General features: G+C 48.8%; 11 protein-coding genes across 11 annotated transcripts; 2 read left to right on the top strand and 9 right to left on the bottom strand.

The window, feature by feature from the left end:
* Window positions 1–646: 646 nt before the first annotated feature.
* On the bottom strand, window positions 647–2,337 carry FTJAE_13938 (uncharacterized protein; the record flags this gene model as incomplete). Its single annotated transcript, XM_037347128.1, has 3 exons — window positions 647–1,585; window positions 1,636–2,205; window positions 2,254–2,337. The coding sequence occupies 3 exons, from the start codon at window positions 2,335–2,337 to the stop codon at window positions 647–649; spliced, it is 1,593 nt and encodes a 530-aa protein (XP_037199062.1).
* Window positions 2,338–4,025: 1,688 nt separating this feature from the next.
* On the top strand, window positions 4,026–4,430 carry FTJAE_13937 (uncharacterized protein; the record flags this gene model as incomplete). The annotated part of the gene is made up of 1 exon (XM_037347127.1): window positions 4,026–4,430. One exon carries the CDS (start codon window positions 4,026–4,028, stop codon window positions 4,428–4,430), a length of 405 nt encoding a protein of 134 aa, XP_037199061.1.
* A 1,470-nt stretch (window positions 4,431–5,900) lies between these two features.
* FTJAE_13936 (eukaryotic phosphomannomutase) lies at window positions 5,901–6,665 on the top strand (the record flags this gene model as incomplete). Its single annotated transcript, XM_037347126.1, has 1 exon — window positions 5,901–6,665. One exon carries the CDS (start codon window positions 5,901–5,903, stop codon window positions 6,663–6,665), a length of 765 nt encoding a protein of 254 aa, XP_037199060.1.
* A 1,117-nt stretch (window positions 6,666–7,782) lies between these two features.
* Window positions 7,783–9,045, bottom strand: FTJAE_13935 (salicylate hydroxylase; the record flags this gene model as incomplete). The annotated part of the gene is made up of 1 exon (XM_037347125.1): window positions 7,783–9,045. One exon carries the CDS (start codon window positions 9,043–9,045, stop codon window positions 7,783–7,785), a length of 1,263 nt encoding a protein of 420 aa, XP_037199059.1.
* Window positions 9,046–9,513: 468 nt separating this feature from the next.
* On the bottom strand, window positions 9,514–11,329 carry FTJAE_13934 (uncharacterized protein; the record flags this gene model as incomplete). The annotated part of the gene is made up of 3 exons (XM_037347124.1): window positions 9,514–10,534; window positions 10,586–11,226; window positions 11,282–11,329. The coding sequence occupies 3 exons, from the start codon at window positions 11,327–11,329 to the stop codon at window positions 9,514–9,516; spliced, it is 1,710 nt and encodes a 569-aa protein (XP_037199058.1).
* Window positions 11,330–12,801: 1,472 nt separating this feature from the next.
* FTJAE_13933 (antibiotic biosynthesis) lies at window positions 12,802–13,242 on the bottom strand (the record flags this gene model as incomplete). Its single annotated transcript, XM_037347123.1, has 3 exons — window positions 12,802–12,958; window positions 13,011–13,120; window positions 13,171–13,242. 3 exons carry the CDS (start codon window positions 13,240–13,242, stop codon window positions 12,802–12,804), a joined length of 339 nt encoding a protein of 112 aa, XP_037199057.1.
* A 465-nt stretch (window positions 13,243–13,707) lies between these two features.
* Window positions 13,708–16,110, bottom strand: FTJAE_13932 (nitrate assimilation regulatory nirA; the record flags this gene model as incomplete). Its single annotated transcript, XM_037347122.1, has 5 exons — window positions 13,708–14,362; window positions 14,410–14,703; window positions 14,754–15,067; window positions 15,116–15,865; window positions 15,928–16,110. The coding sequence occupies 5 exons, from the start codon at window positions 16,108–16,110 to the stop codon at window positions 13,708–13,710; spliced, it is 2,196 nt and encodes a 731-aa protein (XP_037199056.1).
* Window positions 16,111–16,993: 883 nt separating this feature from the next.
* On the bottom strand, window positions 16,994–17,512 carry FTJAE_13931 (uncharacterized protein; the record flags this gene model as incomplete). Its single annotated transcript, XM_037347121.1, has 1 exon — window positions 16,994–17,512. The coding sequence occupies one exon, from the start codon at window positions 17,510–17,512 to the stop codon at window positions 16,994–16,996; it is 519 nt and encodes a 172-aa protein (XP_037199055.1).
* Window positions 17,513–18,309: 797 nt separating this feature from the next.
* FTJAE_13930 (DNA repair exonuclease SIA1) lies at window positions 18,310–19,673 on the bottom strand (the record flags this gene model as incomplete). The annotated part of the gene is made up of 2 exons (XM_037347120.1): window positions 18,310–19,460; window positions 19,514–19,673. The coding sequence occupies 2 exons, from the start codon at window positions 19,671–19,673 to the stop codon at window positions 18,310–18,312; spliced, it is 1,311 nt and encodes a 436-aa protein (XP_037199054.1).
* A 1,676-nt stretch (window positions 19,674–21,349) lies between these two features.
* On the bottom strand, window positions 21,350–23,004 carry FTJAE_13929 (n1-acetylpolyamine oxidase; the record flags this gene model as incomplete). The annotated part of the gene is made up of 2 exons (XM_037347118.1): window positions 21,350–21,680; window positions 21,737–23,004. 2 exons carry the CDS (start codon window positions 23,002–23,004, stop codon window positions 21,350–21,352), a joined length of 1,599 nt encoding a protein of 532 aa, XP_037199053.1.
* Window positions 23,005–24,176: 1,172 nt separating this feature from the next.
* Window positions 24,177–24,715, bottom strand: FTJAE_13928 (uncharacterized protein; the record flags this gene model as incomplete). Its single annotated transcript, XM_037347117.1, has 4 exons — window positions 24,177–24,209; window positions 24,263–24,307; window positions 24,356–24,438; window positions 24,490–24,715. The coding sequence occupies 4 exons, from the start codon at window positions 24,713–24,715 to the stop codon at window positions 24,177–24,179; spliced, it is 387 nt and encodes a 128-aa protein (XP_037199052.1).
* Between the last annotated feature and the right edge of the window lie 17 nt (window positions 24,716–24,732).

The raw sequence follows: 24,732 nt of genomic DNA, 5'->3' as shown, positions 1-24,732 counted from the left end.
CACCGACCCAACTACTAATCCGCCGGTTAGTGGCTTGACTATGGGAGAGCAGACGGGATCCCGTATTTTCCACTACCTATGGTCGTATGTGATAGGACGAACGCGGATTGCAGCCTATACAGATAACCTGCTTGACTTAGCTGGGGATAGAATCGACTGGGTGGTCTAACTTGTCCTGGGGATAATTTTCTGTTCCCTAGTCCTACCCTGCATTGGCCGTTTCATCAATCAGTCGATGCAAGTTTGGAACAAACCAATGGAATGATCAAGACGATCGCGATTTATCAGATAACTATGGGATGACTGCCGCCTATCAGGTCAAGCTTTGGGCTGTGAACAGAGTTGATCAGTAAGAACACGAAGGCATTTCATTATGTCAACTTCTTCTTGAGCTTTGTTTATAGAGAGGTCATCGCCGAACCTACACGTTCACCTCCGTAGAATTATGTTCAGCCTGGTACTGAAGTCGCTTTTCCTCGCCCGTGTCTTCGCCATTACCATGAGTATGTCCTACCTAGATACCAAATCTCAGAGTGATCCAAACATACTCTCATGCTCTTTGTATATAACTGTTGAAGTACAAAGCAAAGAAAGTCGGACAAAGTCTCTTTCATCCCATCGTTCATCCAACACAATGTGTCTTGTCCTACATAGACTGCAACGCAGTCTTTGCCAGCGTAGCCTCCCACTGCTTGATCCTCTCAGCGGCTTCAGCCTTACTTCTCTCTTCACCCCGAATCTCGTCCCCAAGTTCCGTAAGGCGAGCATCAGACTCCTTCTCCGCCATCTTCGCAGTTTCCAGCGCTACCTTTGCTGCTTCAAGTTGTGTCTCCAACTCAGAAACCTTGCATCTCAGCTCGTATGTGCTCCTGCTGTGCTTTTTGTTGAGTTCGTCTCGAGCTTGCTTAAGCTCAGCGATTGTCTCATCATTCTCCGTCGCGCTGGCTTGCTCGGCCTTTACGAAGGCTTCAAGCTTTCGTCGTTGATTGAGAAAAGCGGCGAAGTTCGCTTCGAGAGATTGCGCGAGGGTGAGAGGATCTTCGGGATCCCTCAGGCGGGTATTGGTCTCTGATGCTCGTGCGTTGTCTGTAGGTGCAGTGACTGCAGATTCGCTGTTCTCTTCTTCATCGTCTGTAGGGCCTACAAGCTCATGTTCATCGGGTGGGGGTTTGAGGGAACTCTCGGATGATGAAATGGGCACGGTCTGCTCTGATTGCTCAGGAGTCGGGCGAGGAGAGAGTATTGCAAGACCCTGCTTTGCGCTGGTTGGTTCCGCGTCGGACGAATACTGTGCCGGATTGGAGTTGGAAGAATGAGGTTGAAGATTGGTATCAATGGGGACAGCCTGATCGTGTGGTGTCCCAGTGAGAATCGTCCCCCCCTGCAAGTCAGCGTCTTGGGGCGAGGTCAAGTCTTGGATAACCCTGCTTTCGTCTGAATTGGCGGATCCGATCATCTTGATGAATTCCATACGGGCTGTTGCGATGTTAACGTATCGAGGAACCCTCTCCTTAGCCATGAGACACTTCAAAAAGACAAGGGAATAGATCCCACCGCTAGGACTGTCTATGTGAATAGGGCCGGGCTGCAAAGAATGAGTAACCTAGTCTGTCGAGACTTGGGTAGCCAACTTACCTGCTTCATGAACATCATACCTTTCATGTTGAGCTTTGGTTGCGATCTCAACCAATCCACAAGTTCCTCTACCGGCGCCTTGGTGACATGGTTTGTCAAATGGTGGACCAGAGTTGCTTTGCTCACGTCGAGATGACAGAGCGCCCATTGGTCCTCGGCTTGGCTGTAGACGAAGAATGCGATATGTTGGGCTTTCAGAGCAGGGTGTTCAGCGTGAATTTTGTCGGCGTCTGTGAAGGAGGACCCCGGTGGGAAGATGTACCAGTCTGAAGGGCGGAGAAATAGGTTCGCACACCGGATCATGCCGTGGCTGTCCAGTCCATCGCCGTTTCGTAGGGCCTCGATGGTAGCGCTCATAGGTTTGACTACCTCGTTGTTCTGAGGCTGTCCACTGGTGGACTTTGTGACTTCGAGGGCTGATGTTTCGGCGATGGTTATCGACTCTGTAAGAGGCTCAAGCGTCGGCTCGGCATTCTCTCTGTCAATTGATGCTTGCTCATCTTCGCTGCCGAGCACCTCTCGTCGTTGAGTCTGAGAAGGCGTCTTCAGCACCAGATTCTCAAAGTCAATCTTGTCAAAGATTCGCTAGTGTATTCTTCCGACAGGGTCTTGACGCACAAGCTGGAGCATCAGACCTCCCTCAGTCCACAGCTCAGCAGGGTCGCGGTTGGCATCCTCAAAAGCCTTGATGACCTTTCGCATGCCGGCCTTAATGCGGGGGAGCTGTTTGCCGGCGGGTGCGTACTCGGAGGTGGTGAAGCCGATAGCCTTGGCTGCTTTGCGGGACGACCAGGGGAAGGTGAGCGGCTTGTCTCAGCCTGTGGCCGCTTTCGAGCTTTGCCAGACCTTTTGGGAGGCATCGTATGGTCAGATAGGTCCTCCGCGCTCGTCAGTTGAGATACTCGACCCCTTCTTTACCTTGACTGCGCAAGCACTACTATTATCCGCAAGAGAGACAGCGCTTCAAAGGCGGCTCATGGCATTTGACACTTGCAGAGTAGATGGCATAAAAGCTTTGGAAAGAGGCGCAGATATCTACAGGTCGTTCTCAGTGAACTGACGATACTGTTCTTGAGATGGTTTGTAAGAATCGGACGTTGTCGTGGAAACAAAAAGCAAAACAAACGACCGACTATCTGTTACAGAGCACTGTTGGTGAATTTCAGTGGATTCCTCAGGCTAAGGTTGCTGTCACGCAGTCGATCTGAAGAGCCAATCATTCACCCTCACTTTTGTGCAACCATATGACAGACTTGTCGATCATGCATGAGGATGCTATTGGTGAGTTGAAATAGGAACTTGTGGTAGTCAGAGAACTGAGTCACCGACTTGTCTTATCAAATGTGTTAGTGATCGAGAATAAATGGAAAAAGGTATCGTGCGAGTACTGCGGTCCCTTATCAGTTCGGCATCGATCCATTCTACACATAATTGACACCACCACGCCCAAGCAAGACCTCATTCGTGATGACAATGTCAACATTGCAAACCCCACACCGATACTCGCAGTCGCATTAGTGGTAGGCTGACGGATCTATGGTGAGAAGTAGAAAAAGGATGTAGCCATAGGCGATATAGTCGAGTACTTCGCAATACCGAAAACCAAGTCGCCCAGAGCAGAAGAAAGCTTCTGAGATATCTGGAGATATGTAAAGCTAGGTTTGTAGCCATCAATCTGTTCATTAATTTAAACTTGGCCACAAACAATTGCCAAGCCAACAAAGGGGGCAATGTTACTACACTACTAACATTCACCATGGTAACCTTGTTCCGCAAAACCTCCTTACATGGCCTCCAAGATGTGAGAAACGATTTGCTTCAGTGGATGAACGAGCCTTTCAGTACTTGAAGTGTTACTGGCATGGGCCGCGACGAATATTGAAAGTGGGTGCGGTACTAGTCCTTCAAGCAGCCTTCAAGGCCTCGTCATCTGACAAGGACTATTCCATCCAGGATGGCCATCTTTCTCAATCTCAGGCACAGTATAGCGCAGATACAGCATCTTGACATTTATATCACCAGTACTCATATCCTTGTCGAGAGTTTCAAGTATCGTGGCTTACTGCATTGGCTAATGTTCAGCCTGTCAAGCTAGATATCGAATTGGGGAGGTTTACAAATTCATTATAAACCGGCGGTTCACCGGGTCGTGTTGCCCTGGCTTAGCAAGCCTGAACATGTCAAAGAATAAGAAGACATTGGTTTCAGCCACAAGGTTTGTTCATTGAATAAACAAGTCGCACAAAGGGCACAAACAAAGAAAGATGTCTTTGTCATGGTGCCGCACTATATAAGCCACATTGTTCTCCTCCCCGACCATACTCAATTACTTTTTTTTCGTTTCCGCCCAACTTTCCGTATCATTACTTACTCTCACCAGATCTACCGCAATGTTCATATTGCGCGTCCAAAGGAACTGGCGTCTTATTGCGCGTCAGATGCAGCGACTCCTCAAACAAATGAAGGATATGGCCGAAAGGCGAAACGCAGACTTCCACGATATCCTTGAAGGCTTGGGCATCGACCTGGATTTTATCATTGATCTGAGTATTCTTGCTCCATTATCTGATACCGCGGAGGGCGAATTGCGCTGGCCAAAAGAGTGGGTTGAGCCCAAAGGCACATTCCATGCCAACTTGGACATGCTCAAAAGTTGGGTCCTTGACTGTAACTCAAAGCAGGAGGACGACAAGGACGGTGACGATACTCCACACCTAGTTAAAGGCCAGGGTTGTTTGTTTGCGCCACCTCGTCTGACCGAGAGACAAAAACGAGAGATCTTTGAACGTCCATGATGTGGAATCGATCTTGTCAACTTTGATCCCGACACCGACGACCGATTTCAGCAGATCTACGTGGACTGCGCATGAAGACTATTTGTGACCGTACCTTAGTCTGGTTACGTTTAAGAACTGGCATTCCCTTCCTGCACAACATCTTACCAAGAGCTCGCACCTCATCGGAATATCGTGGGTGTTAGACCGGCTTCCGCCCTCATGTCAGTGTTGAGTCACAGAGAGGTAATATCTAGGGCATACAATATCTGGAGAAGGTATAGAGAGGCTTTCGACCATACAGACCTAATTCCAAACTGCCTGAGACGATGGACGAGGTGGTGCAAGCTCATGATCTGCAAAAATTAATATACCTACTTAGACCTGTTGATTGCAACTTTATACTTATTGTTGTGCATTAGGATCAGATTCTGAATGATTCGGCCTTCAAGGTCTATCGATATTTCGCTTCTTCTGAATAAAACTGCCCTCGTTTCAAACTCTCTCACATGTGTTTTGTCCCCAATCTGGTGCTTGGATGCCGTCTTCATCATTTTATCATGGAAGGGCGCCGAACTTTGAGCAGATCTGCTTCAAGAGCTTTGATGAAGAGGACATCATCTGACTTGTTGGGAAAAACGAAACTCATTGACAACATCGAGGAAGCATGCCCGCGCCGGTTCTATCAAAGAGTAACATGCCCCGACCGACAGACCAACAGCCAGGTCGCCCATTACGTCGCGCTTCTACCTACAACCACATGAAAACAATACAACCTTCCTACTGAACCACTCTCGCCTCTAGAAACAACACCGATGCTGCGGACGGCCCTGCATCACAGTATCGTGCTTCCCATAGTTTACTCCATGCCCATTTTCACATGGCCCCCTTTTACCTCCAGGCTCCAGCTGCCCGTTGGCGGACTCACCGTCGCTATCGGTGGCCGTACCGTAGGCTTGCGCTATATAGCGCGTTGCACCGCCCGGCACTCCATCCCGCAGCGGAATAAGAACCAAGGGGGCGGAGCTCGTCCGCACCTTAGATACCCCTCTCGCGGCCGTCTGACCCGTCATACTACTCTGTCTCCCGCTGGAAAGAACCAATCTTCCTTTAGATTACTCAAACGTTCATGCAAGACATTTTGCCACGCCCCATCTGTCTATAGCTGTCTAGCAGACAACCAAGTTCGAATGGCGCAAACGTCCGAGAGGACGCGGGAATATTAAACGTACTTGTTATGTGAGACGTTAAATTTGGAATCTCATTTGCATACCTCCTCTGATGCCGCAGATGAGCTTGATGGTTTTTTTTATTAGCAGTTGTTGATCTTAGAGGATCATGGTTACTATTCTTAGTCATGCAGTCAAGCTAAAACGGTACGCGTGTACCTTCATCTTACTTGACCTCACAGTCTCACAACACCGTGTCAACTCTTATCAGTACAACACAGCCCCTCACCCACCCACCAAACAACTCCAAATCGCAGACAAAATGATCAAACTCGTCGCATTCGACCTCGATGGCACTCTTGCGGAGAGCAAGCAGGCAATTCTCGACTCAATGGGCGAAGCCCTCGCCGATCTTTTGACCGTCGCCCACGTCGCAGTCATTTCGGGCGGCGATTGGCCTCAATTCCAGAAACAGGTCGCAAGCCGTCTTCCCGCGCGAGCTGACCTTTCCAAACTCTGGCTCATGCCTACCACCGGCACCAAGCTCTACACTCACAAGGGCGATGAGTGGAAAGTGGAATATGCAGAACTGTTCAGCGAGGAGCAGAGGAAGAACATCATCGAGGCTTTCAACGCTGCTCTCGACGCAACGGGTTTCCAGCCAGAGCAGACTTGGGGTGAGCGCATTGAAGATCGCGGAAGCCAAATCACCTTCTCTGCGCTCGGTCAACAAGCGCCCCCATCGGCAAAGGAGGTTTGGGATCCTGACTTTGAGAAGCGAAAGATTATCCAGGCGGATCTGTACAAGCGACTCCCGGACTTGTCGATCAACATGGGTGGAGCGACTTCAATCGACATCACGCAGAAGGGCGTTGACAAGGGCTACGGGTTGAAGAAGCTATCGGCGGCGAGTGGGATTCCTCTGGAGCAGATCATGTTCATTGGAGATGCCATCTTTCCCGGTGGAAACGATTACCCTGCTAAGGAATTGGGACTGCACACGGTGCGAGTGAAGAACCCAGATGGGACCCTGGCTGCTATTGCGGGTATCGTTGCGTGTTTGAGCGAGACTGGGCCTTTGCATTGACGTGAGACTTCAATCAATAGCACTTCAAGCCTCTGAGGGGAAGTAACCGGTTACTACATTTGAGGGAGACGGGCAGAAAAACATCGTTCATGTTGGGAGGGAAGCAGAGAAGGTGACAACAAACGACGGATCCTCCAATTCATAAGGATGCAATATCATCACAGTCAATATAAAGCAATTGACCGTCGTCCCGAATCTGCAACTTGTTATTAAATGTGTATATTCACGTGAGGCATGACATGTATTTTGATCAATCTGTCTGGATGGGACTCGCGCATCCAGATGCGTAACACAGCTCACATGACCAAGGCCTCTCATACATTTCTTGTTCGCTACGTCCCTACGATATTGGCGAACTAAACAGGTCTGGGAAGCTTAAGAATGTCAAGCAACTCTGAAGTTCAGACTGGTTCGATTGACTATATTTAGAGAATCCAATCTGCGCTCATGTGACCTAGTTGACTGGCTTCTTCGGTTCCAACCTTGCCCAATAGACCGGGGATCTCTAGCTTCGACAAGTCAGCATAATGATCGACAGAGAGGGTAATCGAAGGTTCATTATATGGAATGTCTCAGCTTGTGTAACGGAAACAGCTTGAATCATATGTGATCATAGCCATGGAAGTAATTGTTTCGATCTCATCACTGACGGTAGGAGGATTTAGGAAATGACAAGAAAGCTTACCTTTCAAGACCAGACAAAGACTTTAAGGTTTATAAAGACTTTGGCCTGATAGCTTACTTCCTTTGGCCAAAGACTCCAACTCCCAAGAGTAGATGGCCTCAGTCGCGAACCTCCCACGACCCCAAGGGCCAGTGGCCACAAATACACGGGCAAGCGCGGGAATGAAGGAGGAAGAAAGAGAAAACAGGACTCAATTGCGGCATTTTCTCCTTTTCAACGTAGGATTCGTGCCCATTAATTTTCAAGGGAGCCCTGCTCGGAAGAGCGTTGATCCATGCGTAGCCAAGATAATATCGAAGTCATGCGTCTACTGAAGGAGGATTATCACGTCTTGGCCGCGTTTACCGCCGGCAATCTTTAAAATAGTGTTCTGAATTAGAATTTTCACTAGCTATCCAAGATCAAGATACAAAACTCATTGACAACATCGGCTCAGATGTTGACTTTGTCAATGTCGTACACCATCTGCTGCGTCTCTGATCCCCAACGATCCATGCCAAACACCCAAGCACCTTGCATAAACAGCCAAAGCCCCGTCTCCTTCAGCCACAAGCCCCATGGCCCTGTCTTTCGTCTGATCTTGGCATTTCCCGAAGATCTGTTCGCAATATCCTCAACTCTTGGTCTCCGGATGTCATCAAACTGCTTGAATGTATCCGCAAGAGACAGTTTCTTCTCAAGAAGACGAGCAAGGAGAAACGCGTCTTCGAATGCCATCGACACTCCTTGGCCTGCATGAGGTGGCATAGCATGTGCTGCATCACCGAGAAGCAGAGTTCTCCCTTTGTGCCATCTTCCTCCGGGGGGTAGCTTGTAAATCGGGTAGAACTTCACAGCTGTCGTATTGCCAGTGAGTTCACGCAGGTTATCGCCCCATTCTCCACCAGCATCTTCGAGAGTCTTGTGAAGTTGAGTCTTGAATCCCTCCACTTCCTCCCGTCGATGAAGCTCCCATCCATTGCGGGCATCTTCAGAGTCCGGCAACGGTACTTCTTTGGACAAAAACCACAGAATCTCATCGTCGGAAGCAGTGCATGTCATGACGCCAAACATACCCTCTTGGGTCATTGTGATATTCATGCCTCTCATTTCTTGTCGAGCTGCCTCGGAAACGCAAGAAGCTGAGACCAGAGCGCCGAGGCCCGACATCCCCGTGTATACAGGTGCCTGATCTGGATCGACATGCAGGCGTCGTACAGCCGAGTGAATCCCGTCGCACCCAAGGAGAAAGTCTGCAGTATCACTAGTACCATCAGAGAAGGTCGCGGTGACTGAATCAGTCGATTCTGTAATGGAGATAAGTGACTTGTTGTAGTGCAACGCAATACCAGCTTCAGCAACCTCTTTCAACAAGGTGTCGAGCAGATCAGTTCGCTTGATTCTCATGTACCCATAACCAGTCTGTTCCTTTGCTGCAGCAACCATGTCTCTTCGTCCCAGAACCCCTCCATTTATAGAGTGGATGGTCATATTGGAGTGACTGCTTCCGCGCTCCTTGAGCTCTGAGTGAACTCCCAAGCGATCAAGAAGTCGCAGACCATTTGGCATGATTCCGATGGCGTTCCCCAATGTGGAAGGTACTGGCCTAAGCTCATAGATCGTGCAGTCCACGTTCAGTTGCTGCTGTAAGCGCAGAGCGGTTACGAGACCTGCGGGGCCTCCGCCGATGATGATGGCCTGCGGAGATGTTAGCATTGTTGGCAGTCTGCAGGTTGGGAAACTTGCCTTTGTTTGCTTCATGGTTCGGTAATCTTGATGATTGTATCTGAAGTGCTCTTGTCTTTTTCTTTGTAAAGTGGAGTTGCCGTTTATAACTACTTCGAGTGTCGGAGATCAGGTGCGGAAGTCCGCGGTCGAGGATTTCCGTTTTCGGGTCATCCGTGAAAGGTTGTGTCCGGACCGGACTAATCGGACATTAACTTCAACGCCGGCTAAGACGACTGCATCCAGCTCAGGAAACTGTAACAGGCGATGAGTTTCAATGACACAAACCTGAAATTTCAGACATATGTTGGGCGCCAGTGTCAAACTATGACATGACACTGCAAAGTTTTGATATTGACATTTCCATGAAAACTCGAAGGCGTGATAAAAGGGTTGTATTAAAGTATGCAATGTATCTCTAGCCTCCCACGGCACAAGCATCATGATGCTTCGAACTTCTTAACTGAAGTTGCTAGGATCAAAGTCGAGGTCTTGCAAAAGAGAAGTCCACTGAAACTCTTCAAGGTCAGGCACAGCAGCCAAAAAGTCTGACCAGAGCTGGTGCGAATGTTCGTCCCCGAAACCGTCTTCCTGCATGCCCACTGTCACATCGCTCATGTCCATGAAAGCACTTTCAGGAACCGATCCCAAGTTGGCGCTCGATGTCCCAGCCGGTGACGCTGATATCACCGCATTCGCACGCTGCTTCTGCACAGTCCCCATGACCTGCTCCATGTTCTTCTCAATACCTCTGATCAAGCTCTCCGCGTTCTTCCTCGATTTGTTCAGCGTCTCGTACGCGACTCTGACCTTTTCCTTTATGGCTTCAGCGTCGGGGGTATCAGGGTTGTGAGACAGGTCGACTGCCAACGCTATCGCGGCTGAGGTGACGTGCAAGAAGATTACCCAATACCTCTCCGGTCTAAAGTGAAGCTTGGCAACCGGGTCGTCCATCATGCGTCTGAGTTCCAAGATCTTGTATGCTGATGAGAGTATCGTCGTTCGAGAGTAGGAATATCGAGGATCTGAGTACGCTGCGAGGTGATAAGGACGATGAAGGCGACAAATGCGTGCGTGGATGCCGAGGTGGAGACTAATTCGTTGCCAGTAGATGAACGGCCTCGATTTGCAAATGTCTTCGGACTTCAGCATACTCTCCGGGTCGAGCTTGCAAAACTCGGGAAGGCCTTTGACAAAATCCTGTAGTTTTCTATCAAGCTGGAGGATGACTTCGTAGTCTTCTTCAGGGGCGTCATCGGCCAGAGGTGCGATCGTATCGATAATCTCGCGAGATATTTCTGCCGTTCTGAGACGCAGAAAGAAAAATGTCATGTCTGTTGGAACGGTGATAGGTAAATCAGTAATGTCCCCTAAAGCTGTGAGCGCAGCATCATCGACGTTACGCGGTTGCTTTACTCTCATCAGTCTCGGGATGAATGTGTAGATGCCCTCCTGGGAACTCCCAGAGAACGAAGTCAACCTGATGAAGGGTCAGCAAGATCAGCCACTGATCATACAAAGAATGAGTTACCAGTCAGAAGCAACGATGTTCCACCATACACGTCTCTGAACCTCCAATTCAATATTGTTGGCCGGGCTTCTATCTCGCTCCTTCTGTGCTGCCGGGCTATCTAAGCGATGAATCATCATTTCACGGCACATATTGTAGCACCGGCTTCTCAGATCCAATGCCTTGATCGGGAGGACATCGTCAGAGTTGATGGCCACGTGTGCAAGCGTACATATCGCTGATACGGCAGTGACTGAGGGCGGTAGTGGCGTGCCAGTGTCTTCAATGATCGACAGAGCAGATTGGAAATAGCAGTCGAAGGCCGACACGGCGTTGGCTTTTGTTGCTTCAAGCCTATGAAGAAGTTCGTCTGTCCAGGCCAAGGCCGCACCAGCAAAGATACTGAAAAGCATGAGCAACTCGTCAAACTTTACAGCTCCTTTGTCAGAGCCCACACAGCTATAAACAAGTGATCTAGTTGACGGCACGTGCAGGACACCGAACGTGGGTTGGATGGTGGCAATAAAGTGTTCGCATAGCAGACGTGCTTGATGGGCAGGTGGAAGATTCGACGTCAAATGGTTTAATCGCACGTTGAAAGAAGCAGCCTTGTTGTTTGAGAGAGCTTCAGTATGGTAGCTGAACAACTTGCGGTCTACATGCTTTGATCAGCTTTGAAAGGACCTACATAGCAGGATTCAGGCTTGAGGCACGTACTGGAGGAAGCTGATTCTGGTTGGGTGAGCTGCGGTACCTGAACTGCATTTTGGAAGACAGCTTTTTCTAGTTTAGTTAGCCTGTCAAGCATCTCCTTGTTTCTGGTGCCATTAGCATGACAAGTGGTTTGTGTACCAGGAACAGGTTGACTGACAGATCCAACTGTCTCAGTGGAGAGAAGGCCGAGGTGCTTTCGTTTGGGTAGACTAAAGTATCGCCAAGGTTCCTTTCCGGTAACGCCTCACTCTCCAAAGAGTCAGTTGTTCGACAGCCATTCTCGTAAACGCATGTGAGTTGCCGTTGGGTACAATTTGAACAAGGCTGATTGCGATCACAGCGCCGCTTCTTCTCGCGGCAGGGGCGGCATGAGACTGGCAGCCGAGAAGCCCTGTAAGTCGACATGATAGGTGCTCCGGAGTAATTGCGCTTCATCGTGCGAAACATGCGCGCATCGGCATGGACATCGGCTTCGGAGATAGATCAATTGACAGGGTCAGATTCATGAAGCGGAGATGTTGGGTCGAAGCCGCGGGTCCGCGGAGAAGAATTGACAAATGCGGTTAGCAGATACATGTAACTTCACGTGATGATGGCACATTCCAGCAATCCTGAGGCTATCACCATGAGCAAATATTCATACACGGAGAAGCCTGCAGCAGCGAGTGACTGAAAATGAATTATGATATTATTATAAAGTTAAGCTCATCGGGGGAAAAAAATCCAAACTCATTCCTGAGACCTTCCACAATTGTAACCGCTCGATAATCCTAGTTCTCTCTGCAATATCTATTAGCATCATTGAAGTGAGTTTCAAGATCGATAAGACTTACAATATGGCCAATTCAAGATCACCTTGGATCTTCGCTTTTAGTTGTAACTCAACATCAAGATCCATATCCAATCTCACGCGAGGCGCGCTGCTTTTCTTTCCTGTCTCTTGGTTCGCTGGTTGAACCGGCTGCTGGTTTTGGGGCTGATTGATTGCTCCTTGAGACTCAGAGCTGGATTGATCGACCTGATAATTCTGTGAACCTTGGGTCATTTGTTTTGATTCATTGTCGCTAGAATGATCGCTCTGATCACCAACGGTTGAGCGAGTTTCTTGATTCGTTCTTTCTGTTGCCATTGTGGATATTTTGAGAGATGATTGAGTGCGATTTCTGGTGATAGGTGCTTTTGTTACGCTTTGAACAAATTGGTTTGGTACTTAGACTATTGGGGTTAGGGAAACTTACTTGTAGGAGTTACTCTGCTCTGTCTTGATGAGTTGATATCATATTCTGGGTGGCGATGGAAAAGTGGCTCTATGATGTCAATGCCCCCGTCTTCAAGCAAGGACAGGTTTCATCCAACACGTGACCATGATGTCGATGAGTATCAATCTGTTGAACGATTGGTGCCAAAACTGTTGAAAGATTTCTATGGAAGATGCAGTTGCATCGTAGAACGGCTTGGAACAGAATGTTGAGGAAGCTTTCAGGTCTAGAGCACAACACCCCTGTCCCCAACTCGTGCAGTAACTAAGGCCGGTCAAAACCACCAGCTCCAGGACCTCCCTTCGCAAGAGGATGGAACTCAAAAGACCCAACAAAGATGCCCGAATACAAGTACTTCTTTGCCCATTCCCTCACATGCTCTGAACTAACATGCGCCGCATACGCGTCTCGATCCGTGAATCTTTAGCATTGAAGTCAGCTACTGTCGCGCTTCTTACATGTGAAGGACTTACTTCTCCATGCAGACGAACTCGTCTTTACCCTCAGTCTTGTAGAACCTGTAGATCTTGGCTCCTGGTTCCTTCAAGGTCGCTTCGGCAACTTCGGCCAGACAGGCATGGGCCTGACTGTTTAGAAAACAGACCGGGCAGAACAGTGCAATGGGGATCATACCTCATCAATCCTGCCCGGGTTCACCGCGATGGTGGAAACAGAAAAGTACTCTCCAGATTCTTCAGAGGCCATGTTCAGTCGAATTGATGAACGTATGTTGCGCAAGTCTTGTTTCTGTCTTGGGAGTGATTTGGATCGCCATGAGAATAATGGGGGCGTAAGCACTACCAGGTTTCGAACTCTGCGGAGTCAAGTAAGAAGTGCTCGTCAGCTTTTGCTGACAGTGGTTCCACCACTCTTTCTTTTGCCGGTAAGACTGTAGGATTCACTAATGTCACCTCACAAGCAGTGAGCCTAGTAGAGAGGCATAACTCGGCCCTCAGGCTGGATTAATATCCGGAATAAGTTCAGAGACATCAAAGTTCACCAAGATGAATATGTAATGTCGCTCGCTCTCGACTAATGTCGGGTATCTTAAACTGTGTACAAAATTATACATACGAGCCAGTCTATGTTCGCCATAAGTGGCTATTATTCAGCTCGCCAAAGCTCCTTCATTACTTCATATGCCCCGTCAAGAATCATACAATGGCTTCGCTAAGTATATTCCTCCTCTTCCGTCGCTTCAGTCAACGTCAAGTCCAAGTCTCGCTGATCTCCCTTCCAGACGTTAGGCTCACTCGTCATCTCAACTTCTTTCCCGCGCGTAGGCTCATGTTTTGAACTCAGCCTCTGAAACTCGCCCGCCAAGGCTTCCATGCCGATGTCGTCCATGCTCTCGCTCGTTGAATCGAGATTGATTGGGTAAAGGCTGCTATAGGTGCCCTCTTGGTTGAGCGCCCGTGTTGTAGCTCTGATGTCCTCAATCATGCTGTTGTTTGTCCATCCTTCACGTTTGAAGGTTCCGTTTTGCCAACCTATTGTCATCAAGCCTTCTGTGATGCCTCGCAGGCCCCTGCACCAAGATGCTATCGACAGGCATCCGCGCGCGGCCAACATGAAGTAGAATTGAGCGTCGGATGTACCGGGGTTTCGAAAGACTTCATTGATGAGTGTGAGAAGTCCGGGGGTCATGAACATGGTAAGATTCGTTGACTCGAATCGTTTCCTGTACAGATATATAAGCCGTTTGAGTTGATGGACGGATGCTTCGTGAGTGGCAGTGGCAAGTTCACTTCCACCAGCGTCTTCATAGCTTCTACGACCGAGAAATGGGCGCCACATGTCTATTACTGCTGTGTGGTACCAAATACTGTGACGGTCAGTTTAAAGCCTTCGGACATATTCTACTCGACTCACTGTAGTAAGAGAACATGGTGGGGGCAGGTTTCACTCCTCTGTACGTCCTCTGGAAGGATACTGGCCCAGTCAAGTAACAGTCGATACATCTGATGTGCGTGTGACATCGGTAGACGACTAAAGTGGTTATAGCCTTCACGAAATGCTTGGTGTATGATGACCCAGAACTTGGATATCCATGTGAAAGTGCTTCCCATATGCTCATTCAGGGGCGGCCCAGACACATCTCCTGGTATAGGCAAAGATGGCGGATGTCGTATTCGGTGTTTTGCTCGGAAGTTGATACAGTGGAGACTACATTAAATAAGTATGGTTATCTGGATGGTCGGGATAATGATACTAACCTGTGCCAACCAAAGGTGCCCCAAGCGGCAAATGTTGCTGCTGTCCTTGTTTCACTGTCGTCGTTAAAATCAGGTACCGATGTTCCATCATCGCTGAATAAACCAAGTCCTCGACCTATTTGTACACTGGCGTCAAGGTAGGATAGACCAACTTTGTCTTGTCCATGCTGGTTACAAGTAAGGACAAGAAGCATTGCCGATGATAACGTAGTGAGAGCATTATGGTCTGTCAAATCTTTCCATCGTCTCTTAGCCTCTCTCAAAAATGCAAGAGAGAGTGTTTGAGCTCGTGGCTCAAACTGAGAATAGGAGGCCTGTCTCGTGTCAGCAAGCGTGTATTCAAGGGAAAAGGGACAGCTTACACAGGCCCAGGCAAGAAGTGAGCTGACGAGAAGTTGTGAGCAGAAGCGACCTCCGCCTGCCACGAAGTCTCGAATAAATAAATCGGCGTCGAAAAATGATAGTACAGGGTGTTCGTTGACTAGATAGAAAGATATAACTTGCGCAGCCAGGTTTTCGGGTATAGGTACTGAAGTCCACTGCCATATTTGAAGAGATTCTAGCCGAGAGTCAACGCCAGTATCTCCAGTGGTGTCGCTTGGTGTTGAGAAGGTTTCAGAAGTCGTCGGTGTCTCCGATCTTTGACCAAACTCTATTGGAGTAAAAGGTGTCAAAGGTGCTGCCGCCTGTTGATTCGAAGATGTCAGGGCCCGTTTGTTAACTGCCAGTAGACCAAGATCTACGTCCTTGATATCGAGAGTTTCCAGCATAGGGAATACGCCAGAAAATCGCATGTTTAGGTCTAGCTCTATTGTTGAATCGGCTGAAGTTGCCGCGAGACTGGTGGCTAGAGGGTCGGTTGGTGAAGGTGGCTTCATGGTGCCTGAGTCAAGAACTTGCAAGAATTCCGACACAGAATCGCTGCTGCGCAATCTCTCCAGCAGATTTTGAGCGTGTTCATCAGGGGCAGTTCTCAAGAGCTCCAGTGCCTGAAAGAGATCTTTAGAGCACTTTCTCAGCTCCGTCATCTTCTCCTGAGAAACCTCGGCACGATATACACAGTGCTGTCTTCGGCTCGCGCAGGCCGAACATGTTGGTTTACGACCATCACACTGGAGATAATGAAGTCTGTTACTCATACGACACCAATACGATTTGATACAGCAGGACAAACCTTTGATTTCCGGACGCGGCAGTTGTTGCACGCGACTGATGTTAAGGCTGCCCTGGGGATGTCGGAGACATCGAGTGGCGCGTATTGAGGCTCATGTTCTGATTTTTGGAGGTTTCTGGGGAGCAACTGTCGATTAGACTTTTGGTGTTCTTGTGCTCGTGTAGGCTTCTTTGAGCTGCCCATGAGAATTTTGGATATCAAAACAGAAACGAGTGTGTTTCAAAGGGTTTAGTTGTTCTCGAGAATTTGCCTCCGAGGGGCAAAAGAGGAATGAGATTTTGCTGGGGTCACCTGCCAGTCCCAAAGGAGAAATGATGAGCACTTATTGAAAGTGAGATGAGATACGACAAGATAGTCGTGTTGGTTGGAGTAGACTTGATCTGAAAGGTTGATACAAGCAGTGTCTGTGTGTCGCATGTCGGCTGTTGTGTCGCTGGAACAAGGTAGAGCATGCGTGACTGACTGACTCCATTCCGTCTTGAAAGGCCAGACCAGGCTAGAGAGAACCCCGCTTCGCTGCAATTCCTCCGGCGATATCTGATTGGAGGGATCGCGACGGTTTGGGCTATAGTCATACGATAAGGCTGTTAGTGCATAATTCTGGTTTGCCCATTAATGAACGCTATTGGCATATCCCTGTTTTTGCCAGAGTCGTTGATGGAAATCTGACGTCACACCAGTCTTTGTCAGAACTTCCTCATTTCCATGATTGCTACAGATCTCGGTAGAAGATGTTGAAGTCGAGCTGAGATGGCATCAGATCTCAAACCAGAAGGGGGGGGGTTACTAACCGAGCCGAGGAGTAGCCACTTCAGGTCAGTTCTGGCCACTCCACAAGCAGCTTCCAGGCTCCCCCGATTGGACACTGTACGACTGACTGGTCTGATCATTTATCGCAGCTCACATTTCCTGATGAATTGTGGAATCCCATAGCTGTATCAATAAATTCGACTCAACACTTACCGAAATTCTATCTATATGACTTACTCTTTAGCTATCCGACAGCTCCAAGCCCAACTCACCCTGATTAGATTAGATACATGAAGAACAGGCCCCAAGTCCGATCTCAAAGCTGTGCGCTAGGATCTAATAACGGAAGAATTCCGTTCTCACGTATGAAGACCTTGTTGATATGCCGATTCTTTTCCTCCTCAGTCTTGGGTCTCTTGCTTTTCTTCTTCTTCTCTTTAGACGAGTCCCCAGAATCACTGTCCAACGGGATGTACGGCCAGATCTCCTCCGATGGGAGATCCTGGGCCCGAGAGTTTTCGGTGAGGTACTCACGGTGTGACACTCCTCGATGGCTCGAGCCACCGTGCTTAGAACAAGGGGGATCAGTGAATCCTTTCTGTGGCAGCTCATAGTTGAGTTTCAAGAGCTGCTCCTCAATTTGAACAATAATAAGCCGGGCTTCTTCGTGTTGCTCGAGCAAGGACCTGATTATGCGAGGCACCTTGGCCGAAGGGTTGATGGGCGCAGGCAACTCCATATCTTCTGTGGCGATACTAACCTCTTCCGCCCAACCCTCAACCTTCTCTACAAGCTTGTGAGCCGAGTAGTAGTGTTCGACAGCGTCTTGGGACATGAAAGAAGTGTTGGCTTTTTTGCTGTTGCTATATAGTTGCAGAAACTTCAAGAGAAATGACTTTTATGAAGGTCGGGTTATGTTGGAGCTGGTTGTTGATGATTCAACATGGAACTTATGACAGGTTTATATATTCCATCTGCCCAGTAGAACTCCCAAGACAGTGAAGCAATGAACGGCCAGTCGAATCAGTTGCATAAGATTGAATAAGGCGATAATGCTTGGTTGTTCTCTGATCTGCCTAGCTTTGTCTTTGAACAATACATGTTCAAGGTTCATGGTTCAGCTTGGTGGCTGAAAGCCCAACCCGTCCCGTCCCGCAAACACAATCTGAAGTATAAGTTGAAGAGAACAACACCCTAATAACGATGCTTCCTTCATTGAAGCACCAGAACAAATGAGTAAAGGCTGAATGATGCATCCCGTTCAACCCAGCCTTGGTCAATCAAGCATCTGATTCGCGCCACCAACGAAATTGAGCATCAGCACTAGCTTGGGTGAGATGGCCGAGTTGGTTATGGCGCCAGGTTAAGGTTAACCTTAACACCAATTTCCTGGTGGAGCAATCCTCCTGGGTTCGAGTCCCAGTCTCATCAAAGAATTCTCTTTTTGTAGTCATCTCTTGATAGTACTGCATCCTTTTTTTTTTGTTCTCTTTTGAAAATAAGCCCTAGAGTTTTCATTGACGGTCATGCTCGCCGACAACGGCTGTCACGGCGGAGGAACAAGACGGTGGCGCTGGGGGAATCATTGTCTATAATTTTAACTCTAAATGCAATAAAATCTGAACGCTGGTTCTATGCCATAATCCATGCAACAACTCCTGCAAAAACAATCAAAGATGAGTTGAAAGCGTTATGTAACCCAAAACGCGCTGCTAGAGACACAGGTCTCGTCGAAGGTGTCGGCGTAGAAGAGCTCGCGATGCTGAGGAACGTCTTCTGGTTCGGAGTTGCAGCGTATGAATCAGTGTTGTAAGTCGAGTTCAAAGAGATTCTTCCAACGACCTCATCCGACTCAAGGCGGATATGCGACTCGATTTCAAGATTCTCAAGACCCTCTTGTGTGACAACGATTTGGCGACCGCCTCGGATCCAGTCTCCATAGCCACCGTAGCCGGTATGTTGACCGTAGCAGAGGTTGATGCCGTTGCCAGGAAGGTCCATGTTGCCAACCTTGTCTTCCCACTTGTAGCACCATGAGTTCGCGTGATCGTGGCCGGAAAAGAGGCCAATGACGCCGGGTGTCGCAACAAGAGCTTGCATCAGAGGCAAATCTTGATCGCTGTAATCGCAACCTCCCTTCTTGTCTGCACACCATCCCGCACCTTGCTGAATGACCGTTTCGTCATTGATACCAGGGTGATAGTTCTCATCGACGCCGTTGTTCTGTAGCATCAGAGAAGCGTACACGGGAATGTGAACAAAGGCCAATGAAGGAATGTTCTTGCCGTATTCCTCGCGCAAATCAGCATTGGTTTGGTTAAACCATTCTACAACACTCTTGTCGACCCAGTTAGGCTGAGCACCGCCTTGGTAGTAAAAGCCACCTCTGGAATCGAAGAACCAGAGTATCAGCTCAGGCGTGCAGTTTGAACTGCAGTTCGATGCGTATACGGGGAGGTAGTAATTTGTTGTTCCGGCATCGCTTCCTTGGACCATTGAATCTGTTCGCGATCCAGGCCATGTATGCTCGCGCTCCAACATCGCGGTACCGTTGAGGTTGCGATTGTGATCATGGTTTCCGTACGTTGAAGCCCATGTCATGTTTCGATCTACCATCGGGGAGACAATTTGATCGATGTACACCGTGCTGTTATGGATAAACGTTGATTCGCCGTTGATCAAGTCGCCATTTAGGACTACCAAGTCTGGTAGCTCGGCATCGATCACATCGCCCATAACCTTGACGGTTCTAGCATCTTTCTCGGGTCCTATTGAGGAGGCGTCTAGTTCTTGGGTCAGCGACTTTCCTTGAGTTCTTGTAGTTTCAATGCCGTACCCTCAGCGAAATGGAGATCTGAAAAGACTGATATTTGGAATGTTCCGTCGCTCTTGAACTTCAATGGGTCAAGGTTGCTGTTGTCAACCTGGTCGCGCTGAGCTGCAGCTCGTAGCGATTGTCCGGCGAGAAAGCTTGTGAGGGCGAGTGATCGCAACATCATGGATTATGCAGTGATTCGTGAAAGATGCTTTTGTATGAAACAGTACCTCGAATTGGCTCGGATAGTCAGGGGAATGGGATAGTGCCTACGTCAAAGGCTTGAGAGTGTAACAACCATCAAAGCTTCGAGAAGGGCGGGAGAGACGAAGGGGTTTTGATAGTTGCAGCAAACACCAGAAAAAAGATATCAAGCGACTATGACGCGTTGAGATGCTTGGCCCAGCCATGATGCCAAGCCATGATGGGGATACCATGCTCGCGTGTTGTGCTACTGGACTCGGCGTCCGAAGCAATGAATTACGCGGTCACTCATCAATGATTCGTCTCTCATAAGCAACTGTTGGCCTCGGAAACCTAAACCTTAACTTTAGATCCCTTGGCGTGGCTTGGACATGCGCTTCGGCCAATAAATGCCCTGTAAGTACGACATAGCCAGTTCTTGGCAGGCTCGGTAAGTATGGCAACTGATTTGCCGACCTAATCTCTACGGGGTTATGAAACCGCTGACTCGCTAAATCCGACGCTGATACTGATACATGCTCTACGGATTTTAGCTGGTTTGATCACTGTTATTCCGTAAACTGGGGTCGTTTCATGGGAGTATGAGAGTTGAAACTAGTTTTGGGGATTGGATTTGCATCGGCTGCGACCGAGGGGGAGTTTTCCTTGTTTTGCCTTTTAGCTTTTAGCTTATAGTGAGGCTTGGGGGGACCTGAGCGGGCTGACCGGATTTAGGACAGCTACAGGTACAGCACCTTAGCAGTCCCGATTCAAAGATCTAGCGCATCACACCCAAATCTGAGTCAGTCTTAGTTAGCACAAACATCCATGACATCAATTGCCAAGACCTTGACCTCACTAACAATCGAGTCGGCAATTGATGAGGCTATGCGAGCCGCGTCACTCTATCAGCAAGCTGCAGATGATTTCCAAGCATTTACTACTGATTACTCCATTAACCAGAACCGATTGGGATAAACGTTTACGCACTGACTGCAAAAGTGAAAGGGCGGGGTTATGGTTATTGTAATCATGGCTGCTCTCCCACTCTCCTCCCACTCGGCCACTGTCGATCGATCATCAAAGAGATGGGGTTGAATCCACGCCAAGAGCTGCCCAGAAGCAGGGAATCGGTTCGCTCGCCGATGAGCCCCGACGTGAATGCGCGTACGGAGGAATCAGACTCGGAAATCTCATGGTCACCGCTAAAGGTCATACGATAGCTTCAATTGATCCCTTCCAGAGCTTGGGCGATAATGTCGTCGCAAATTGTTTGGCCCCATACGAGATTACTTATGCAGCCTGCTGATAACCAGATCCACCATCTTCGGCCCTACCCGCAAGCAAACTCTATCAAATTGAATAAGGCACGCACATGTAGAGAAAGCATACGGTCTTGCCGTTGGGGACTCAAACTCAATGTGCGAATACTTTGGCCGAGACATTGAGTTTCTGCGTGCCCATGCCATGCGTTGACTTGAACCCCAGCCCCCCGATTTATAATCCTCTGATGCGGTATCGGCGACCATATGCAACAAACCCATCACAATAACAGAATATTCAGTAAACCAACAAAAGTTCGTTGATCCCACTATAGTACCCAAGTCTTCCGTCGCATTACAATCATTACCTTCATCAATCATTATTTACACGGAATCAACATCAATCTCCTCATTATTCTTCCTCTCCCTCTTCTTCATCCCCCTCGACGTCATACGGGAACAACCAACCATTGTCCTCATCATACTCATCCACAAATGTCGTCCCGTGAAGGTTCTCATACCTCTCCATGTCAAACTCATCATCGCCAGCCTTTCCGTTGAGGATGTTACCAATCTTGTTGGCAATATCACGTCCTTCAGTGTACGCGCCGTGCAGGAAGCCAAAGAACTCTGCTGAATTGGCCTCGCCCGCGAAATAGAGACGCTCAACGTTGGCGCGCATGTTTTGATGCTTCTCCAGAGTCATGCCAACAGGCCAATTGCTGTAGGAGCCATATGCCCAACTGCGTCTCGTTAGTCCACGGGTCATTCCACTGTGAGTGTGATCTTCTTGACTTACGGTTCAGTGCTCCAGCGAGGGTATGTAAAAGCAGTCGGTGTTGTCACATTCTTCTTGGGGAACATCAGTCTCAAGACATCAAGAATTTCTTCCATCGTCTCGTTGTTGCTCTGACGTTCCACTCGCCATGCCTGCTCTCCGGTAACAGTTCCGAAGAGAATGTTAGAGCCCGGCGCAAAGCCCTTAGGGTTGAGTGACTGGAAGAGAGGGTATCGGCCACGCTCGAGAGGATCAGCATACAGGAAGAATTGCGTTTTGTTATCCCAGAAAGCTTCTTCGAACTGCATAAAGATCTTGGTATACGTGCCCATAGCAAACTGGTCAATGGCACTCTGCTTCCAGTCAGGGAGAGGAGGGCTGAACTCAGTGGTGTTGCTCTGAAGCACGCCCAGCGAAAAGGTGCAGATGGCGTAGTCGGCCTGGATACAATCACCCTTTTCCGTTGTGATTTTCACGCCGTCCTTTCCGTATTTGACGCCTTTGACAGTGGTCTTGAGTCGGAGTCTGGAATCGCCGTTCTTGAGGAACGTCTTGGCCTCCTCTTGTATGATGGTGCTGAAGCCACGTTGGTCGACGACGAGGTTGCTGACATCACTAAAATAGCCGAATGTTGCATTACCGCCAGCCACTCCGAAGATGAGACCACTCTCGTCAGGTGTCCAAGCGGATTCGAAATCCCATTTCCACCAGTCGGCAGCTTGCGCGTGCATGTCGTCCTTGTCTGGACGCCATCCGGCCGAACGAATGGCAGCACGTACCGAAGTATCTTGCAAGTTACTGAGCAGGAGACGACCAGCTTCGGCTTCAGCCTTGCTATAGATCTTTTCCAGGTCTTTGATCGTGCTGCTCCAGTTTGTCTGTCCTTTGTGATCAAATGTCAAGTAGTTCTCGTAGTCGGACTTATTCGACTTTAGGTCATACTTCTTTGCCAACTGCCAGATGGGATTCTCATGTGTAGCTTCTGATCCGATGCCCTCAACCCAGTTGGCGCCAAACTCAATAGTGTAAGGTTTTCCATCTGCGTTCTTGCCAAATGATTGTTTCCTCATTCGTCCACCAATGTAGTCATTATACTCTACAATGATGAAGTCGTCAATGCCTGCATTTGTCAAGTTTTGGGCTGCTGCTATGCCAGCGACGCCGGCTCCGAGGATAGCGACCTTGGTCTTCGTGCAGGACCCTTGCTTCTCCCGTGGAAGGACAGCAGACTGTGCTGTTGTGGATAGAGTTGTAAGAACAGCTGTGAGCTGTGTGATTGAGTACCTCATCTTGCCGTTGTTGATCAATTATTGGGGTATAGGCAGGCGTAGGTCAATGGAAACATTAATGAAGACTGACGGGACCGGAACAGCAGGATGGGTACTTGTCTCTTTATGTTGCACGAGCTAGTATGTTATCCTACTCCAAAGATAAACACCCCTCACTTGACCGTTAATCAAGCGACCGCCATTCATACCAATGTTTAAGACCAACGGCGCCAAACCGCCCTGGAAGTTCCCTAGGCTACGATGCATGTCTTGGTTCAGCTTCTCACTAGCTCGGATCACCTAGCGAACGCCAGACCAAGTCGCGATTGCCTGTGAAGATCTGGGACCAGCTTCCTCAATAGGCAGCTGTAAACTAGGCGAGTGACAAAATTGATTGGCTCCTGAATCACCAAAGAGTTCAGCTGTGGCCTAGACCTCTAAGCCGTGTTCTGATGACGGGAGGAGAGTCAAGGGGCCTGGGCTAGCGTGAACTAAAAATCCCGCAATTTCACCAATTGCCAGCGACAGCCAATCCAGTATTCTGCTGTAGAAGCTTGTTTTTATGTCTAATATCTCTGTTATTTCTCTGGAGAATTGATCAAGCTATGTGACTCCCTTGGTGATAATCTCTTTTCGGATTGTTTCAGATATGTGGCTTGCTGAGCCGGTGAGAAAACTTGGTTCTGCGACATACTCATCTAAATGTGTCAAAGCGGCAGAGAGAACAATCTCATGTCAATTCGATGCCTCGCATTCAATTTCCCTTCTCAGCTTTGACCTCTTGTGCCTTCTTGATTGGGATTTGGCATGAAACTATCGAGCGGTGACTCCGATGGTGTCCGTCGGAAGCTAAGGTCCGGGGTCTCGGATCGACGTGCATGAGAAGTATTGCCCCGAAATAGAATGGAACATGTGCAGATATGGCCCGGGGATTGATCAACCGGGCGATTGTTACGAACTTCAATGTCTCGATACTGAGTATGCGATTATCACATGATGCAATTCACAATCGACCAGTTTCATATGCAGGTCTAGCACATGGTGATGTTGCAAGACAATTTGGTCCAAGTCCTGAATAATATTCACTGTCTTTCTCGATATGTGAGAGCTAATGACACTATGTTCTCGAAACCATCGCAACTCGTGGCATGGCTGCTATAAATCCAATACTTTCCCGCACGAAGTCATCAACTTCATTTCTCGCCCTGCATCATCTTCATGAAGACCTAGGGATATTGTCAGTGACGTGCGCAAGAATGAAGCAGGTAGGAAAGCTCACGTCAGGGTTAATCTCAACACCAGCATTTTGCATTTCGGTCGTCAACTGCGATCCCAATTAACACACAAGTCAACACTCGAATTCCAAACATACCTTTGTAGCAGCATCGCGAAACTCCTTATCCATCATGAGCTTCATGATGTCCATCTTGCTCGGTGGCCCTGAAGTCGCAAGCCCTGCGCCAGATAATCAGCCGACGCTGCAATTGATTCACCAGACTTCCTTACCCTTGCTCTTGATGATATCTCCCATCTTCTGCATGGCCTCAATAGCCGGGGGATGGCGGCTCAACTTCTCGAACGTCTCACGAATATGAGGGTCATTCATCATTGACTCGAGCTGCTGCATGTTGGGCGGCTGATCGGCAGAGGCGAAGCGACGTGGCGTCACGTGAATCTGACGCGTCGCTACGCGCAACATAGGGCGGGCAATGATCCGTCGAAGAGCAAACATGATGGGCAGTGCTAGTG

Source organism: Fusarium tjaetaba (assembly GCF_013396195.1).
Source record: "Fusarium tjaetaba strain NRRL 66243 chromosome Unknown NRRL66243_c0000496, whole genome shotgun sequence".
Classification (NCBI taxonomy): domain Eukaryota; kingdom Fungi; phylum Ascomycota; class Sordariomycetes; order Hypocreales; family Nectriaceae; genus Fusarium; species Fusarium tjaetaba.
Note: the sequence above shows the minus strand (reverse complement) of the source record. Positions and strands in the feature narration are given on the sequence as shown.